At 45.4% G+C, this 18,804-nt stretch overlaps 1 protein-coding gene across 2 annotated transcripts in view; it reads right to left on the bottom strand.

Moving 5' to 3' along the window:
* LIPH (lipase H) overlaps positions 1-18,804 on the bottom strand; it is a 53,137-nt gene that overhangs the window by 18,442 nt on the left and 15,891 nt on the right. Inside the window, exons 2-6 of one of the 2 annotated variants that reach the window (XM_025376335.1) lie at positions 16,712-17,079; positions 15,510-15,618; positions 9,114-9,215; positions 5,878-5,967; positions 676-843 (exon numbers count right to left, since the gene is read on the bottom strand). In XM_025376335.1, the coding sequence (XP_025232120.1) occupies positions 676-843; positions 5,878-5,967; positions 9,114-9,215; positions 15,510-15,618; positions 16,712-17,079 (837 nt within the window). The remainder of the gene's footprint in view (positions 1-675; positions 844-5,877; positions 5,968-9,113; positions 9,216-15,509; positions 15,619-16,711; positions 17,080-18,804) is intronic. The other variant, XM_025376336.1, reaches the window with a different exon arrangement.

The following is an 18,804-nucleotide window of genomic DNA, read 5'->3' as shown; positions in this document are numbered from 1 at the left end:
GTGAAAAAGTTCACTTGGCAGGAGGGTCTCTGGGCTTATTGTGGACCCTCTCCCAGCAGAGAGGTTGTATGCACAGAGAGGGTATTGCTGTCCCCACAGGAGCAGGCTATGTAGAGTGACTGTACCCTGGGTAAGCTTGGAAACTCTTCTGGAACCTTCTTTTCCACGCTAGAATAGAGGGTCCAGGGAGATTGTACTGCCTTCTGGATGGAATACTCTACAGTTGCTTTTCTTTTCTTTTTTCTTTTCTTTTTCCCTTTGTTTTTTGTTTTTTGAGATGGAGTTTCACTCCTGTTGCCCAGGCTGGAGTGCAATGGTGCGGTCTCGGCTCACTGAATCCTCCACCTCCCAAGTTCAAGCGATTCTCCTGCCTCAGCCTCCCAAGTAGCGGGGATTACAGGCACGCATCACCACACCCAGCTACTTCTTGTATTTTTGTAGAGACAGGGTTTCACCATTTTGCCCAGGCTGGTCTCGAACTCTTGACCTCAAGTGATCCTCCCGCCTCGGCCTCCCAAAGTGCTGGGATTACAGGCGTGAGCCCACTGTGCCCAGCAGAAAAACAAGTTTTTAATACAATTGTGGGGCCAGTTTTTACATGATAAAGTGGTTCTGGGATTCATACCAAAAATTAGTTCTTTGTGAATCAGAGAGGAAACTGCTTGTTGGACTTACCCAGAAGGGGACAAGACTCATTCTGTGATGCACCACAGCTGACACACTTGCCATTCCTATAATCCCGGTAGGAGTCACAGGGGTATGCAGTGATGGCACAGCTGTCTCTCAGGGAAGACAGGTACAGGTATACAGACCTCTGGTGGTCACATTTAAAATACTGAAATCCTTGGTTGTAAAAGAAGTGATGAAAGAGTAGAGCAGTTGAAGCATTTAATAATACCATATCACATATTTTACACACACACTTATTTCTCATCTGGCCCTGTGCCGTCCGTTTCAGTGTATTTTATTTCATTTAATCTTTATAAAATCCCATAGATAAGAATTCATGCTGGCAAGTGGGAGGAGAAAAGATGAAATCAAATTAAGGTTGTGGCAAGAATTAGGGCAAATATGCTTTGGTGAAAGACCTTGGGCCAGGCGCAGTGGCTCATGCCTGTAATCCCAGCACTTTAGCAGGCCAAAGCAGGTGGATCACCTGAGGTCAGGAGTTTGAGACCAGCCTGGCCAACATGGAGAAACCCCGTCTCTACTAAAAATACAAAAATTAGATGGGTGTGGTGGCGGGCACCTGTAATCCCAACTACTCAGGAGGCTGAGGCAGGGAGAATCGCTTGAACCCGGGAGGCAGAGGTTGCAGTGAGCTGAGATTGTGCCACTGCACTCCAGCCTGGGCAACAGAGTGAGACTCCATCTCAGAAAAAAAAGAAAGAAAGAAAAAAAGAAAGACCTTGATCGCTCATGTAGCAATTGAGGTATCTTTCACTGCCATCCAATGCTTGGTCCACAGATTGCCTGCATCATAATCACGCTTGTTAAAATAGAGTTCAGGTCCAGCCTTAAATACTTCTAATTCAGAGGAGGTGCAGGCATCAGCATTTTAACAAACACTGTCCCCTGTTTTCCACGTGGTCCTGAAGCATGTAAGTTTGAAAGCCGCTGGTCTAACATTGCAGGGCTACTTCAGACTACAAAGATGCTGTGTCTGCTCATCAAGCTGACATCCACCCATGGTAAGGGTGTTTGGGTCCAAGACCAACCTCCCCTAGGTCATGGGGAATCAGAAGGAATTACCAAAATTGTTATCATAAAAGTAAATTGCTGGCCGGCGCAGTGGCTCATGCCTATAATCCCAGCACTTTGGGAGGCTGAGATGGGCAGATCATGAGGTCAGGAGTTCAAGACCAGCCTGACCAACATGGTGAAAGCCTGTCTCTACAAAAAATACAAAAATTAGCCAGGCATGGTGGCACATGCCTGTAATCCCAGCTACTTGGGAGGGTGAGGCAGGAGAATCTCTTGAACCTGGAAGGTGGAGGTTCCAGTGAGCCAAGATCGAGCCACTGCACTCCAGCCTAGGCGACAGAGGAAGACTCTGCCTCAAAAAAAAAAAAAAAAAAAAAAAGAAATTGCGAATCATTAACTAGTTCCTCTTCATTCTGCCTTTTCATATGATATATTTACTTAGAGAAAGGTCGAAAAACGCAAACAACTAGCTTCAGTTATGGAGTTCTCTCACTCCCCTGCCACATTTATTATCAGAATTTTCAAACAGGCACAAAAATCGAGAGAAGGATACAAAGAACCCTCATGCCCATATCATCCCCGCTCCAGTAATTCAGTGATTATCAAAATTCTCCCATTCTTATTCCACTTACTCTCCAGCGTTGCAGCATTTAAAAACCAATCTTTCACTGTTACATACCACTACTAGATCTAATCAAGTACTAGCTTCTAGCTTTTTTTTGAGATGGAGTCTGGCTTTGTTGCCCAGGCTGGAGTGCAGTGGCATGATCCTGGCTTACTGTAACCTCCGCCTCCTGGGTTCAAACAACTCTCCTGCCTCAGCCTCCCGAGTAGCTGAGATTATAGGCTCGTACCACAACTTCTGGCTAATTTTGCATTTTTAGTAGATACGGGGTTTCACCATGTTACCCAGGCTGGTCTCTCAGCCTCCCAAAGTGCTGGGATTTCAGGCATGAGCCACCATACCCGGCTGAGTACTAGCTTCTATCTTGAATAGAATAACTTTGACTCTGCTTTTCTCAGTGTACAGACTTTGCCTATTTAGTTCACCAGGATAGTTGAACTATTATACTGTTCTGAACTGTTATACTATACTGAACTGTTCTCCTATAGTTCCAGATCCTAACACAGTGCCAGACACATGGCAAATTAATAGGTATTTGTTGGATGAATGAATGAATGCAACCTCTAGCGGGTTCTGCTGTTTGCTGAAACCCCTCTGCTTTATTTCTGCTCGAGGGTTTATTTATTTATTTATTTATTTATTTATTTATTTATTTTTTTGAGATGGAGTCTCGCTCTGTCGCCCAGGCTGGAGTGCACTGGCGAGATCTCGGCTCACTGCAAGCTCCGCCTCCTGGGTTCACTCCATTCTCCTGCCTCAGTCTCCTGAGTAGCTGGGACTACAGGCACCCACCACCACGCCCAGCTAATTTTTTGTATTTTTAGTAGAGACGGGGTTTCACCGTGTTAGCCAGGATGGTCTCGATCTCCTGACCTTGTCATCCACCTGTCTCAGCCTCCCAAACTGCTGGGATTACAGGCGTGAGCCACCGCGCCCGGCTACTCAAGGGTTTAACTAGAAGTCTGGTTCTTACGAGCTTCCTCAGTCTGGTACTGTTCAGTGCCAATAATCCCAACAACTGCCGAAAACTTAAGAGCAAGAGTCATTCGGATCCTGCCACATTTTTTATTCATGTCAAAAGCAACGGGGCCTGGCACTGCACAGAAACCAGGCAGGCAATCAAGAGAGACATGGGGGACACCTGCCAGATGTTGAAGGTCATTGGAAAATACAACTGCTCAGTAGTTCCAAAATGCCATTTCTGGACTAGTGCTGGTTTATGACAATGTGTTCACGAGTCTGTAGCAGAGTGTGGGAACCACACAGATGAGACTGAATATTTCATTAAGCTAACTGCAATTAATGTAAAGTTCTGCATGTTCTGGTTTTATGTCCTTTCTTTTGTGGGTGTATGTGTTAAAATGCCCTTTATTATGAAATAATGGTGATGATAGATGTATTTTTGTGGTTTAGGATCTTTTCCTAACTCAGCAAATTAAGCATGTTTTCAAATATTTTAAAACCAGAAATGTATACATTGTACTTATAACCGCTGAAATAAAACAATCAGAAACACTATCGGCAGCCAGGCATAGTTGTCTGTGCTGGGCCCCTGTTGACTTCAGTAAGGATGGCACCAGGTTCAAAAGGCTAAAGAAGAGACCTAGAGCCAGTGAAAAATACCTACAGTTTATTGGAGGAACTTACATACAGGGACAGTCCAGTGGCAACAGGTCAGACAGGAGAACTGTAACCACTTGTAAGAAGCATGCAGCTTATATAGCATCTTCACTTAGCACCCTCATCCCACCCAGCAACCTCCACATGGCAACCCTCATTACTGAAGTGTTGCTGTCAGCTGTGTCTGCCGTAAGGGTCGTTCTCGGGGTATGCTGACGTTATTGATGTCAGGTGTAGCTCACACTTGTAATCCCAGGACTTTGGGAGGCCAAGGCAGGAGGATCACAAAGAAGGAAGAGAAAGGAAGGAAGGGGAAGGGGAAGGGAAGGGAAGGGAGAAGGGAAGGGAAGGGAAGGAAGGAAAGAAGGAAGGAAGAGAGGGCAAGGAAGAAAGGAAGGAAGGAAGGAAGGGAATGAAGAAAGAAGGAAGCAAGGAGAGAGAGAAAAAAAGAAAGAAGGGAGGGAGGGAGAAAGAGAGAGGGAAAGAAAGAAAGAGAGAGAGAGAGAAAGAAAACGATGACGACGAAGAAGAAGGTCGTCATATTCTGTCAGTCACCTCACTTTTATGTTGCCCTCTAACTCCCCATTTATGTTTTTGAGATTTTTCTCATTGTAAAAGTAATATATAATTATTTGAAAAACACAAAATGATAGGAAACAGTGATGCAAAAACACCTAAAAGTCTGATATCAACAGATTGCCCGTAATAACTATTTGGAGCATTTACTTTCAGTCTTTTGATCCAGATTTACATCTGTACAAATACAGATTTTTAAAAATTGGCATTGTATTATATGGTTTTGTCTTTTTCACTTACCACATTGTAAGAATTTTTATTAATCTCTGAAAACGTGACTTTTAAGAATTATATTTTCTGTGAGCATACCATAATTCATTTAATAATTTTTGTAAGCTGGACATTTAAATGATTTTGAAAGCTGTAATTATTATAAATAATGTTATGTTGAACATGTTTGCACTCTAATTCTTGTCTCCATTTTCCATTATTTCTCTAGGAGCGATTTCCAGGTGTGGAATTTCTAGGTCAAAGACATACCTTTTCAGGAGAGAGCAATAATTCATAATAGTTTTCAAACATGTGGCTATAGTTTTAAAAGCAGTATATTTGAGTTATAATTTATAATTTATATGTATACTACCTGTATCTTCTCAGGAAGTTTGTTTTCTATTAAAAATTACTACATGTAGAATAATGTCAGATTTTAAACATATGTCTTTTTCTTTTCTTTTTTTTTTTTTTTTTCTTTTTTGAGACAGGTCTCACTCTGTTGCCTAGGCTAGAGCGCAGCGGCATGATCATGGCTCACTGCAACCTCTGCTTCCCAGGCTCAAGCAATCCTCCCACCTCAGCCTTCTGAGTAGCTGAGCCCACGAGTGTGCCACAACACCCAGCTAATTTTGTTTTTAGTTTTTGTAGAGATGGCGTCTCCCCTCTGTTGCCCAGGCTGATCTTGAACTCCTGAGCTCAAGCAATCTTCCCACCTTGGCCTCGCAAAGTGCTGGGATTACAGGTGTGCAACACTGCACCTGGCCAAAATATGCCTTTTTATTTTTTTATTTTTTATTTTTTGAGATGGAGTTTCACTCTTATTGCCCAAGCTGGAGTGCAGTGGCGCGACCTCGGCTCACTGCAACCTCTGCCTCCCAAGTTCAAGCGATTCTCCTGCCTCAGCCTCCTGAGTAGCTGGGACTACAGGCATGCGTCACCACACCTGGTTAATTTTTTGTATTTAGTAGAGATGGGGTTTCACTATGTTGGCCAGGCTCGTCTCAAACTCCTGGCCTCAGGTGATCCACCCGCCTCGGCCTCCCAAAGTGCTAGGATTACAGGCATAAGCCACCATGCCCGGCCTCCAAATATGCCTTTTTATACCACTATTTTACAAAATATAAAGTATCCGCGCTTACCTCCAAATATTGTTTTGGGGCAGCCTGGTTGATCCAATCCTCCATTTGGGTAGAAGTCTATATTTCCTAATGGCTCCTTGTAGCCCAGTGCTAAAAGAGAACACATTCTGCTTTTATACTGCTTTGAATTTTTCCCATCTCACAGCTCATTTGCCTGCCGGATATAAGCAAGAATTCTATTATTGTTGTTGTTATATAATTATTGTTATACCTATGTAAGTGGTTTGCCCAAAGTCACCCAGCTAGTTAGTTAGAAGGCAATGATTTCCAACAAGGTAACTGTGAAGATGGCCAGGAATTTACTTCCAATATTTCTAACGGCCTAAGGGAGTTTAGTCACTCATCCACTGCAAGGCTGATAAAATGATACATTTCTTCTTTTTTTTTTTTTAGATGGAGTCTTACTTTGTTGCCCAGGCTGGAGTGCAGTGGCGCAATCTCGGCTCACCACAACCTCCACCTCCTGGGTTCAAGGGATTCTCCTGCCTCAGCCTCCCGAGTAGCTGGAATTACAGGCATGTGCCATGATGAACGGCTAATTTTTTGTATTTTTAGTACAGACGGGGTTTCACCACGTTGGCTAGGCTGGTCTTGAACTCCTGACCTCGTGATCCACCCGCATCAGCCTCCCAAAGTGCTAGGATTACAGGCGTGAGCCACTGTGCCCAGCCCTGTTTCTTCCTTATATTTGGCTGCAACCCTTTAATTGTCTGGTGCTTCCGAGCCTCTATTTGCATTTGTATAACAAATGAATAGGAGACAGGAAAAAATGAATTTTTACTTAGTAGGTAAAATCTTTAAATATTTGAGATCTAGGGTGGTAAAAAGATTGGAACTACTTCTAGAAAATGAGGACCTAGAAATGTATACATAGTTCAGGTGCAGTGACTCACGCCTATAATCCCAGCACTTTGGGAGGCTGAGGTGGGAGAATTGAGACCAGCCTGGGCAAAATGCCAAAACCCTGTCTCTACAAAAATTAGCCAGGCATTGTGGTGTGTGCCTGTAGTCCCAGCTACTCAAGGGGCTGAGGTGGGAGGATCTCTCGAGCTAGGAGGAGGAGGTTGCAGTGAGCCAAAAGCGTGACTGCACTCCAGCCTGGGTGACAGAGCCAGACCCTGTCTCAAAAAATGATAATAATAAAAATTTTAAAAAGTATGTATAGATTTAATAACTGTTTATTGTCTTTATTAAACCCCCAATCAGTAATGTGCTTGATTTAATATAAATTAAATAATTTAATGTAGGTGTACATCTATATGCACATGTATATACATAATGCATCGTGGTAATAATAATAATAGTTATTATGGCCGGGCGCAGTGGCTCAAGCCTGTAATCCCAGCACTTTGGGAGGCCGAGACGGGCGGATCACGAGGTCAGGAGATCGAGACCATCCTGGCTAACACGGTGAAACCCCGTCTCTACTAAAAATACAAAAAACTAGCCGGGCGAGGTGGCGGGCGCCTGTAGTCCCAGCTACTCAGGAGGCTGAGGCAGGAGAATGGCGTAAACCCAGGAGGCGGAGCTTGCAGTGAGCTGAGATCCGGCCACCGCACTCCAGCCCGGGCGACACAGCAAGACTCCATCTCAAAAAAAAAAAAAAAAAATAATAATAATAATAATAGTTATTATATATTGGGAACCCACATGTGTCTGTGGGCATGGTACTAGGTGTTTCACAATGCAAAGTGGCCATTGGTAAATTCAGATGAAACAACTTAGGTGAAGATATGGGACTAGGCATGGTGGCTCACACCTATAATCCTAGCACTTTGGGAGGCCAAGGCAGAAGGATCATTTGAGCTCAGGAGTTTGAGACCAGCCTGGGCAACATAGTGAGACCTCATCTCTACCAATGAAAAAAAAAGGAAGCTCAGAGGACTTAAGGAACTAACATGACATCACTAGAAAGGGCAAAACCTGGGATCTGAATCTACATCTGCCTGATGGCAAAACTATACCCTCTCCTTCAAAATTCACTTCCCAAAAATAATTGCTCTATTCTATTCCATCAAGCATTAAAATGTACTTTGCAAATTTCATAGTAAGAATGCCACTGTTTCACAAAGAGACAATTTCTTTCAAGGCAAATAACTGTTGAATACCACACCAGAATGCCCATGAGAGATGGCAAGGGTTTTTTTAGGTGGTTGTATCATGAAAAGAATGTCCGATTAAATGATCACTCTGCTGTTTCCTCAATCCTCCCCAAGTTCCTACTCCAGCTCTTCTCCCAGACATCTGGATATAGGTAACCATCCTTGAGTATCACCCAACCCCACATGACATGTATCCAATCCCAGACACAAAAACAGCACCGTGAAAGACAGAAATGGGCCAGCTGCAGTGGCTCACGCCTGTAATCCCAGCACTTTGGGAGGCTGAACCGGGAGGATTGACTGGTCAGCCTGGACAACAATGCAAGACCCCCATCTCTACAAAAAGAAGAAAAATTTAAAAATTTAAAAATTAAAGATGGCCAGGCACAGTGGCTCACGCCTGTAATCCCAGCACTTTAGAAGGCCAAGGTGGGTGGATCACCTGACCTCAGGAGTTTGAGACTAGCCCGACCAACAGAGTGAAACCCTGTCTCTAGTAAAAACACAAAAATTAGCTGGGAATGGTGGTGAGTGCCTGTAATCCCAGCTACTTGGGAGGCTGAGGCAGGAGAATTGCTTGAACCCAGGAGGCAGGGGGTTGCAGTGAACCAAGATCGTGCCACTGCACTCCAGCCTGGGCAGCAAGAGTGAAACTCTGTCTCAAAAATAAAATAAAATAAAATAAAAATAAAGACAGCCATGACCAAGAAGATCTGCAGAGAGCCAGAGAGCTGTAGGTGCATCAGAGTCACTCTGTGTGGAGAGATTTAACACCTGCAGCTCAAGAAAATAAAAAGAACAAACACCACCAAGAAATCATGCATGCAAACCCAGTCGCACATAGGAAAACACTTATCTTCATGTTGAGAAAATTAGCCTGTCCTTCATTGAGCATGATAATTCCTTTAAAAATATGAAGAGACCATGGGATAATCATCCATGCTCTAGTACAAGGTCCTGGGTGCCTACATTAAACCAGCTTCCCTCAATATTTCTGTGGATTTGGAACCCTGCCCGGAAAAAAAAGTAGGGATCTACAGGAATCTGATCTGCTCCTACGTGATGATCTCTCCCCGGGAGAGACTCTTTAGGAGCTTAAGGGTAGTCACTGGCCCACAAGGAAAGGAGCGTTACCATCAATGTCGGAATGGATGACATCAACAAACTGTGCATCACTGGGATCTAATCTGTCTTGGTGAGGTTTCCCGTTGAATAAAGGGCCCGCAGGGTCGAGGCCTGGAAGGAAAACAGAGTCACTTGGCAGCCCCACACCATGAGTCACCTGCAACCGGGCCTTTGATCCTTCTGGATGAGGGTGGCTCCCAGGCTGCAGGGCACCCTCAGGTGGGCGAGCACTCACACTCCCGTCCCACTTGGCCAGGACTCCTTTCCATGGCTCTGCAGCTTGTTCCCACAGTGGAGATGGTTACCCTGGCTGTGCCCCTGAGAATGGCATCCAGATTCCATCAGGGGCATGTCTCATGCAGAGCTCAACTGTAGGGAATGCACACGTGTATGAGGTTCAAGGGGTGGGGACAAACGGGGGTTCCTCAGGAAAAAAGCACCAAAGGATGCATTAAAAAGAAAAGAGCAGGCCGGGCGCAGTGGCTCTCACCTGTAATCCCAGCACTTTGGGAGGCCAAGGCAGGCGGATCACAAGGTCAGGAGATCGAGACCATCCTGGCTAACACGGTGAAACCCCGTCTCTACTAAAAATACAAAAAATTGAGCCAGGAGAATGGCGTGAACCTGGAGGCGGAGTTTGCAGTGAGCCGACATTGTGCCACTGCACTCCAGCCTGGGCGATAGAGCGAGACTCCGTCTCAAAAAAAAAAAGAGATCAAGACCATCCTGGCCAATATGGTGAAATCCTGTCTCTACTAAAAATACAAAAAAATTAGCTGGGCGTGGTGGTGTGTGCCTGTAGTCCTAGCTACTCGGGAGGCTGAGGCAGGAGAATCGCTGGAACCCGGAGGCGGAGCTTTCAGTGAGCTGAGATCACTCCAGCCTGGCAACAGAGCAAGGCTCCGTCTCAAAAAAAAAAAAAAAAGAAAGAAAGAAAAGAGCAGGTGCTATACTCATCTTTATCCTACTTTAGATGACCCAGAAACCTCACTCAGCCCTTCCTTTTTGTTATTAATAAATAAAGAACTTCCACTCTTATTCATATATGCTAGCTCATTTGATCCACATTGCAAACCTGTGAGAGAGGCAGGGTAACTATTATTATTTTCCAGATGAATGAACTGTGATTCAGGAAGATCAAGAGCCTTGATCAGAACATAGCCTCTTAATGCAACCACTTCTATCTGTTGAGCTCTTGGTTTCACTGCCCTGAGTTTAGCAAGCTTGGCAGGAAAGGGCGAAACTCACTGGTCAGGCCAGGTATCAGGTTAGGTATTGAAGAGGGAAACAAAGTGGGTGTCAATCCCTGCAGAATTGACCCACTCTATAAATGCCTAAACCGGTTTCTCGCCCTTGGTCAATGTTATTTGGGTGTTCCTCACCATCACTATGAAGCAGCTGGAAAAACAGGATAGAAGCTCCTATGATGTTGTAACCACAAAATAAAGATTAAACAACAACAAGAAAAAGCCGGGCGCGGTGACTCACGCCTGTACTCCCAGCACTTTGGGAGGCCGAGGTGGGCGGATCACGACGCCAAGAGATCAAGACCATCCTGGCTAACATGGTGAAACCCCGTCTCTATTTAAAAAAAAAAAAAAAAAAAAAAAGTTAGCTGGGCATGGAGGCGGGCACCTGTAGTCCCAGCTACTCGGGAGGCTGAGGCAGGAGAATCAATTGGACCCAGGAGGCAAAGTTTGCAGTGAGCTGAGATCATGGCACTGCACTTCAGCCTGGGTGACACAGCAAGACTCTATCTCCAAAAAAAAAAAGGAAAAAAAGGTCTGGTTTACCAGATCCCTACCTGGAGTGAAGAAGGTTTCGAGGGAAGTTTTCCTTGAAGTTTTTGTCTGTGAATGTCATTTTATATCTCCTATCCCCTGATGTTACATATAAAATGCAAGAGATAGCATCTTTGCCTTTATTTCCTAAGTTCTAGCCTTTTTCTTTCTTTCTTTTTTTTTTTTTTTGTAGGGGAAGGGGAGGAGAGCCGGTTGTGGGGACATTTGCTATGTTGCCCAGGCTGGTCTCAGACTCTTGGACTCAAGCAGTCCTCCCCCGTCAGCTTCACAAAAGGCTGGGATTACAGGTGTGAGCCACCACACCCAGCCTACCTGGTTCTAGCTTTAATCCCTCCATTTCAGCTGGTCGCAGTGGCTTACATCTATAATCCTAGAATTTGGGAGGCCAAGGCGGGAGGCTTGCTTGAGACCAGGAGTTCGAGACCAGCCTGGGCAACATATGGAGACCCTGTCTCTACAAAATATTAAAAATTTGCTGGGTGTGGTGGCTCATGCTTGTAATCTTAGCTACTCTGGAGACTGAGACAGAAGGATTACTTGAGCCTAGAAGTTCCAGGTTCCAGTGAGCCATGATTGTGCCATTGCCCCCCAGCCCAGGCAACAGACCAAGCAAGAGAAAGAAAGGAAAGAAGGAAGGAAAGAAGGAAGGAAGGAAGGAAGGGAGGGAGGGAGGGAGGGAGGGAGCGAAGGAAGGAAGGAAGGAAGGAAGGAAGGAGGGAAGAGGAAATAAGCAGTGCCTGGCGCAGTGGCATATGCCTGCAGTCCCTGTAGCCCTAGGTACTTGAGGTGGTGGGGAGATGGGGAGAAAGATGAGCTGAGAGCATGGTTTGAGGCCGGGAGTTTGAGGCTGCAGTGCGCTGTGATTGCACCACTGCACTCCAGCCTGGGTGGCAAAGCAAGACCCTATCTCAAAAATAAATAAATAAATAGGCTGGGCGCAGTGACTCATACCTGTAATCCCAGAACTTTGGGAGGCCGAGGTGGGTGGATCACCTGAGGTCAGGAGTTTGAGGCCAGCCTGGCCAACATGATGAAACTCTGTCTCTACTAAAAACACAAAAATTAGCTGGGTGTGGTGGTGCGCACCTATAGTCCCAGCTACTCGGGAGGCTGAGGCACGAGAATCACTTGAACCTAGGAGGCGGAGGTTGCAGTGAGCCAAGATTGTGCCACTGCACTCCAGCCTGGACAACAGAGTGAGACTCGGTCTCAAAAAACAATAATAATAATAATAAATTAATTTAAAAAACACAAAAATTAGCCGGGTGTGGTGGCAGGCGCCTGTAATCCCAGCTACTTGGAAGACTGAGGCACGATAATTGCTTGAATCTGGGAGGCAGAGGTAGCAGTGAGCCGAGACCGTGACACTGTAATACAGCCTGGGTGACAGAGTGACACTCTGTCTCAAAAAAATAAAATAAATAAAATTTACAGTTAGAGCCTCAGTTTATAGCAAACTCTAGATGCATGATGAATAAAACATCTGAACCAGGGCAATTTTCAGAGTGATAAGGATGCTATTAATAAGCCTGGGAGTTTGAGGCTGCAGTGAGCTGTGATTGCACCACTGCACTCCAGCCTGGGTGACAAAGTAAGACCCTGTCTCAAAAATAAATAAATAAATAAATAAAATTAACAGGGAGAGCCTCAGTTTATAGCAACCTCCAGATTCATGATGAATAAAACATCGGAACCAGGACAGTTTTCAGAGTGATAAGGGTGCTATTAATAATTATACCAAGACAAAGGTACAAACTGGGACTGTCACAGGCAGGCTTGGACTTGGGATTTCCTTAGCAATAAGCCATAGCAAATGATTAGCTTCCAGTGTCAGAAAGAAGTTATAGTAAAAGCTGCATACTATGTGTGAGCAGATAGATACGGAGCCCCAAACCTAGCACTAACCAGCTGTATGCCCTTAGGCAGGTTACTTTACTTCTCTGAATTTCAGTTCCTTTAAATTATAAAATTGAGGTAGAATTAATAGCTACTTCAGAAGACTTATAAGGTCAGGTGTGGTGGCTCATGTCTGTAACCCCGCACTTTGGAAGGCTGAAGCAGGCAGATCGCTTGAACACAGGAGTTCAAGACCAACCTGGGCAACATGGCGAAACCCCATCTCTACAAAAAATACAAAAATTAGCCAGGCATGGTGGTGCATGCCGTTAGTCCCAGCTGCTCGAGAGGCTGAGATGGGAGCCTCAGAGGTGATCACCTGAGCCCGGGGAGCTTGAGGCTACAGTGAGTCATGATCATGCCACTACACTCCAGCCTGGGTGACAGAATAAGACTCTGTCTCAAAAAAAAAAAAAAGAAAAGAAAAGAAGAATTATAAAAGGACTCCTAAGGCCAGGTGGTGGCTCACACCTGTAATCCCAGCACTATGGGAGGCCAACGCAGGAGGATTTGTTAAGCCCAGGAGTTCAAGGCCAACCTGGGCAACATCATGAGATCCCATCACTAAATTTAAAAAATTAAAATAAATAAATGGCTCTTGAATCTAAATCCAGAACATTCTGAGATTATTATGGAATACAAACAGAATGTAAAAAGTGAGCTTTTCCTTTTTTGTTGTGTTGTTTTGGTTTTTGTTTACTGTTTTTTTGAGACAGGACCTCACTCTGTCACCCAGGCTTGAGGGCAGTGGCACGATCATAGCTCACTGCATCCTCAAGCTCCTAAGCTCAAGCGATTCTTCTGTGTTGGCCTCCCAAAGTGCTGGGATTACAGGCTTGAGCTACTGCACCCAGCCAAAGAGCTTTTTCTTACTGCTCTAAGATCACCAGAAAAAATGTTCAGATAGGAATCCTTGGCTTTTGTTGCAGCCTTAACTAGTTTGAGAATTTGATGAAAATTCTGGACCCCTCCCCAGGACAGACACCCAGCATTTGCACGCAACTTCAGGAGCCTCTTACTCCCATACCCCAGATCAACATAAACTCTGGAAGGAAGTGCTGTCCAACAGAAATACAGCATGAGGCGGGCACAGTGGCTCGGACCTGTAATCCCAGCACTTTGGGAGGCTGAGTTGAAAGGATTGCTTGAGCCTAGGAGTTCAAGACCAGCCTGGGCAACATGGTAAGACTCTATCTCTACAAAAAAATTAAAAATGAAGCAGGTGTGGTGGCACACACCTGTAGTGCTAGCTACTTGAGAGGCTGAGTGGAGGATTGCTTGCACCTGGGGGGTTGAGGCTGCAGTGAGCTGCACGCCAGCCTGGGCAACAAAGCGAGACCCTGTCTAAAAAAAAGGGAAAAAAAGGCCGTGTGCAGTGGCTCACGCCTATAATCCCAGCACTTTGGGAGGCCGAGGTGGGTGGATCACCTGGGGTCAGGAGTTTGAGACCAGCCCGGGCAACATGGTAAGATTCTATCTCTACAAAAAAATTAAAAATTAAGCAGGTGTGATGGCACACACCTGTAGTCCTAGCTAATGGAGAGGCTGAGTGCAGGATTGCTTGCATCTGGGAGGTTGAGGCTGCAGTGAGCTGCACGCCAGCCTGGGCAACAAAGTGAGACCCTGTCTAAAAAAAAAAAAAAAATGCTGGGTGCAGTGGCTCACACCTGTAATCCCAGCACTTTGGGAGGCCAAGTTGGGTGGATCACCTGGGGTCAGAAGTTCGAGACCAGCCTGGCCAACATGGCAAAACCCCATCTCTACTAAAAATACAAAAATTAGCTAGGAGTGGTGGCACATGCCTATAATCTCAGCTACTCGGGAGGCTGAGGTAAGAGAATCGCTTGAACCCAGGAGTTGGAGGTTGCAGTGAGCCGAGACCGCACCACTGCACTCCAGCCTGGGGGACAGAGCAAGACTCCTTCTCAAAAATGAATAAATAATAAAGAAAAAATTTTAATTAAAAATAAAATTAAAAACTTGCAGCCCTAAAAGTTTACCTCCTAAATGCAGTTTTAATCATTTACCTCTCCCCTTTTTCCATCCACGTCTACCTTTTCAGTTTCCATAGATTTAAAATAGCCCTCTAGGTATGAGGATGGATTCTGGGAAAGGAGAAATGGGAGAGGCTTTGAGACTCTGAAAGAGAGAGCCACTGTGGAAAGCTACTAAGCACTAGGCAAGAGATTCCAGCAAGGGAGTCTTTGTTTGGGATTTGACCTGCTGCATTTCCAAACGTTTTCATTCAGTATTGGCCTGAAAGCTGATATTTAGAGAATAAGCCCCAGCCATCAAAATTCTCATCTCATTTTCTTATCATGAGACTCCAGCTGTGCCTGGGGACTGACACTTATTAGGTTTATAGTTCAGGGTCTCCTGGATTAAATAAAAGGAAGAGGACCAACTGCTTGGGGCACACAGATCTGAATGGGACATAGCTGTTTTTCCAGCCATAACAGAAATAAAGTCACGACCCATCTTTTCTATAGTATATACAATTTACAAAATGCTTTACTTATGTTTTATTACATAATAGCCTGAGGTCAATATTATTTTGATCTTCCTTTTGCACGCAAGGACCCGTGCTCAGAGAGGTTAGGTAATTGGAGCTGGCTTTGAACCCAGGGAGTTGGATTGGCCTACATAATGCTCCCCCAGTGAACACCCTGCCCAGGCCACCACCCCATGCCCATTCACAGGCGCTTACCTGTAATTCTCCCCAGCTGTCCATCGTACATCTCTCCAACAAACCCAGATATGTGGGCTCCTAGACTTACTCCGATCATGTAAATGTCATCAAGAGAAGCTCCTTCTGCCTGGAATTTCAAGAGGTCCATCATTATAAATTGTAAGGGGCCAAGGAATTAACAACATTTGTAGAAATTTCCTGGCTGTTGACTTTGGAGAAGTAATTCTAAGCACTTTACATCTATTATCTCATTTAAAGGTCACAACACCCATGCAAAGTAAATACTATTCTTTTGATTATGCAGATGAGGAAACTGAGGCCCCAAGTTGAAGTAATCTGCCCCACATCAGGCAACTGGGGAGAGAGCAGAGCAGGATTCAAAAGTCTGTCCGCCGGGCACAGTGGCTCACACCTGTAATCCCAGCCCTTTGGGAGACTGAGGTAGACAGATCACCTGAGGTTGGGAGTTTGAGACCAGCCTGACCAACAGGGAGAAACCATGTCTTTACTAAAAATACAAAATTAGCTGGGCGCGGTGGCTCACGCTTGTAATCCCAGCATTTTAGAAGGCCAAGGTGGGCGGATCATGAGGTCAGGAGATCAAGACCAGCCTGGCCAACATGGTGAAACCCCATCTCTACTGAAAATACAAAAATTAGCTGGGCATGTTGGCGCGTACCTGTAGTCCCAGCTACTTGGGGGGTTGAGGCAGGAGAATCACTTGAACCCTGTAGGCAGAGGTTGCAGGGAGCCGAGATTGCACCACTGCACTCCAGCCTGGCGATAGAGCGAGATTCCGTCTCAAAAAAAAAAAAAAAAAAAGAAGAAGTTGAGGAAGCTCTAGGCATTTAAACCAAGAACTCCTAGACAGAACCTTTCCTACCTGTAAGACACCTTTACTGTGAGTGAGAAAAAAATGTCCCTTCCTCAAGACACTTTGTCATCATCTGCTGGAAATTTATCATAACAAATATATAAATCTACAATGTCACAATGACAAGGGTGCTCCCTTACATGGGTGCCCTGTGCAGTGCACAGCCTAACAAACACCTATTGGCCTTTTGCACAGCCCCTCATCCCACCTTCCCTGGGGCTTATTCACATTTGCAAAACGTTGCAAAATAGGCTTCCTGCTCACTGTAGCTATCTCTTGGCTTTAAGCCCTCAGATAATGGGCCGGTTTCAACATAGCTCTGAATCATCTACAAGAATTCTCTTACCAACATCTGGTCAATAAATTCCTTCAAGACCAAGGCTACTTTTCTGGTCTTACTAGAGGCATGGGTGTATATTAAAGTTGTAGCTCCTCGATTCCAATCAACAACAACTACGTTCATGTCTTCAACAGAGAGCAAACCCTTTACTAAGTCCTCCATCCAAACAGGAGGGGAGCCTGTTATCCTTAATCCATGGACAATGAAGGTGGTTTTCTTGGTCACATTCAAGTTCCCAAAAGCTGAGGGGTTGACGGTTTGTGCGCAGGTCAGGTTTCTCCTTGTGTAGAGCAACAGCCTCACGTTTAGTGCCGTACCAACCACTGCACTGTGAAAGCTCAGCCTGGTGAATGAAGGACATGTTTCTTCTGTGTCTGAAAATAAAAATGAGATGGCATCACGACAGGTCTTTCCTTAGTTGGGTATCAAGCAAGAGTGTTGTTCTGTATTTGTAGGAGTTCTTATGTTCCTGATAGGACCTGGTTAAAAGCTGGATCCAGTTGAATTAAGTTGCAAAATCATACATACATATTTTGAGACAGGGTCTCACTCTCACCCAGGCTGGAGTGCAGTGGCGCAATATCAGCTCACTATAACCTCCACCTCCCAGGCTCAAGCAATTCTCCCACCTCAGCCTCCCTGAGTAGCTGGGACTACAGGCACACGCCACCATGCCCGGCTACTTTTTGTATTTTTTCATAGAGACGGGGTTTCACCATGTTGGCCAGGCTGGTCTCAAACTCTTTCGACCTCAAGTGATCCACTCACTGCAGCCTCCTAAAGTGGTAGGATTACAGGCCTGAGCCCACTGCACCTGACTGCAAAACCATATTTGTTTTTTTCTTGTTTTTGTTTTGCTTTGTTTTGTTTTGTTTTGTTTTCTGGAGACAGAGTCTCACTCTGTTGCCCAGGTCCGAGTGCAGTGGTATGATTTCAGCTCACTGCAACCTCCGCCTCCCGGGTTCAAGTGATTCTCATGCCTCAGCCTCCCAAGTAGCTGGCATTACAGGCGCTCACCACAATGCTGGGCTAATTTTTGTATTTTTAAAAGAGATGAGGTTTCACCATGTTGGCCAGGCTGGTCTGGATCTCCTGACCTCAGGTGATCTGTCCATCTTGGCCTCCCAAGGTTCTGGGATTACAGGCATGAGCCACCATGCCTGGCCAACAAAATCATATTTGATCCAGAGCTTGTATGTAGTGACCTCTTGCTTCACCAGAAAACCATTCTTCCAGCCAGGTGTGGTGGCTCACACCTCTAATCCCAGCACTTTGGTAGGCCAAGGCAGGTGGATCACGAGGTCAGGAGATCGAGACCATCCTGGCTAACATGGTGAAACCCTGTCTCTACTAAAAATACAAAAAATTACCTGGGTGCTTTGGCGAGCTCCCATAGTCCCAGCTACTCAGGAGGCTGAGGCAGGAGAATTCGCCTGAACCCAAGAGACAGAGTTTGCAGTGAGCCGAGATCATGCCACTGCACTCCAGCCTGGGTGATAGAGCAAGACTCCGTCTCAAAAAAAAAAAAAGAAAAAGAAGAAGAAAACCATTCTTCCAAATCCTATCCTCCTTCAAGGTTTAACCCAAAAACCACCTTAATGAAGCCTTCTCTGACCCTCCCAACCATAAGTACTATGCTTCACCCCAGAACTCCCAAAACTCCCTTTATGCACCTCGTTGATGACACAATGGAAACCCACTTTCAGGCATGCATTATAGGTATCTATGTACATATGTGTCTATCCTGCTAGAACACAATCTCTTTGAAATGGCAGCTCATGGCCGGGCGCGGTGGCTCAAGCCTGTAATCCCAGCACTTTGGGAGGCCGAGACGGGCGGATCACGAGGTCAGGAGATCGAGACCATCCTGGCTAACATGCTGAAACCCCGTCTCTATTAAGAAATACAAAAAACTAGCCGGGCGAGGTGGCGGGCGTCTGTAGTCCCAGCTACTCGGGAGGCTGAGGCCGGAGAATGGCGTGAACCCGAGAGGAGGAGCTTGCAGTGAGCTGAGATCCGGCCACTGCACTCCAGCCCGGGCGACAGAGCGAGACTCCGTCTCAAAAAAAAAAAAAAAAAAAAAAAAAAAAAAAAAAAAC

This window comes from Theropithecus gelada, chromosome 2 (assembly GCF_003255815.1).
Source record: "Theropithecus gelada isolate Dixy chromosome 2, Tgel_1.0, whole genome shotgun sequence".
Taxonomy (NCBI): Eukaryota; Metazoa; Chordata; class Mammalia; order Primates; family Cercopithecidae; genus Theropithecus; species Theropithecus gelada.
Note: the sequence above shows the minus strand (reverse complement) of the source record. Positions and strands in the feature narration are given on the sequence as shown.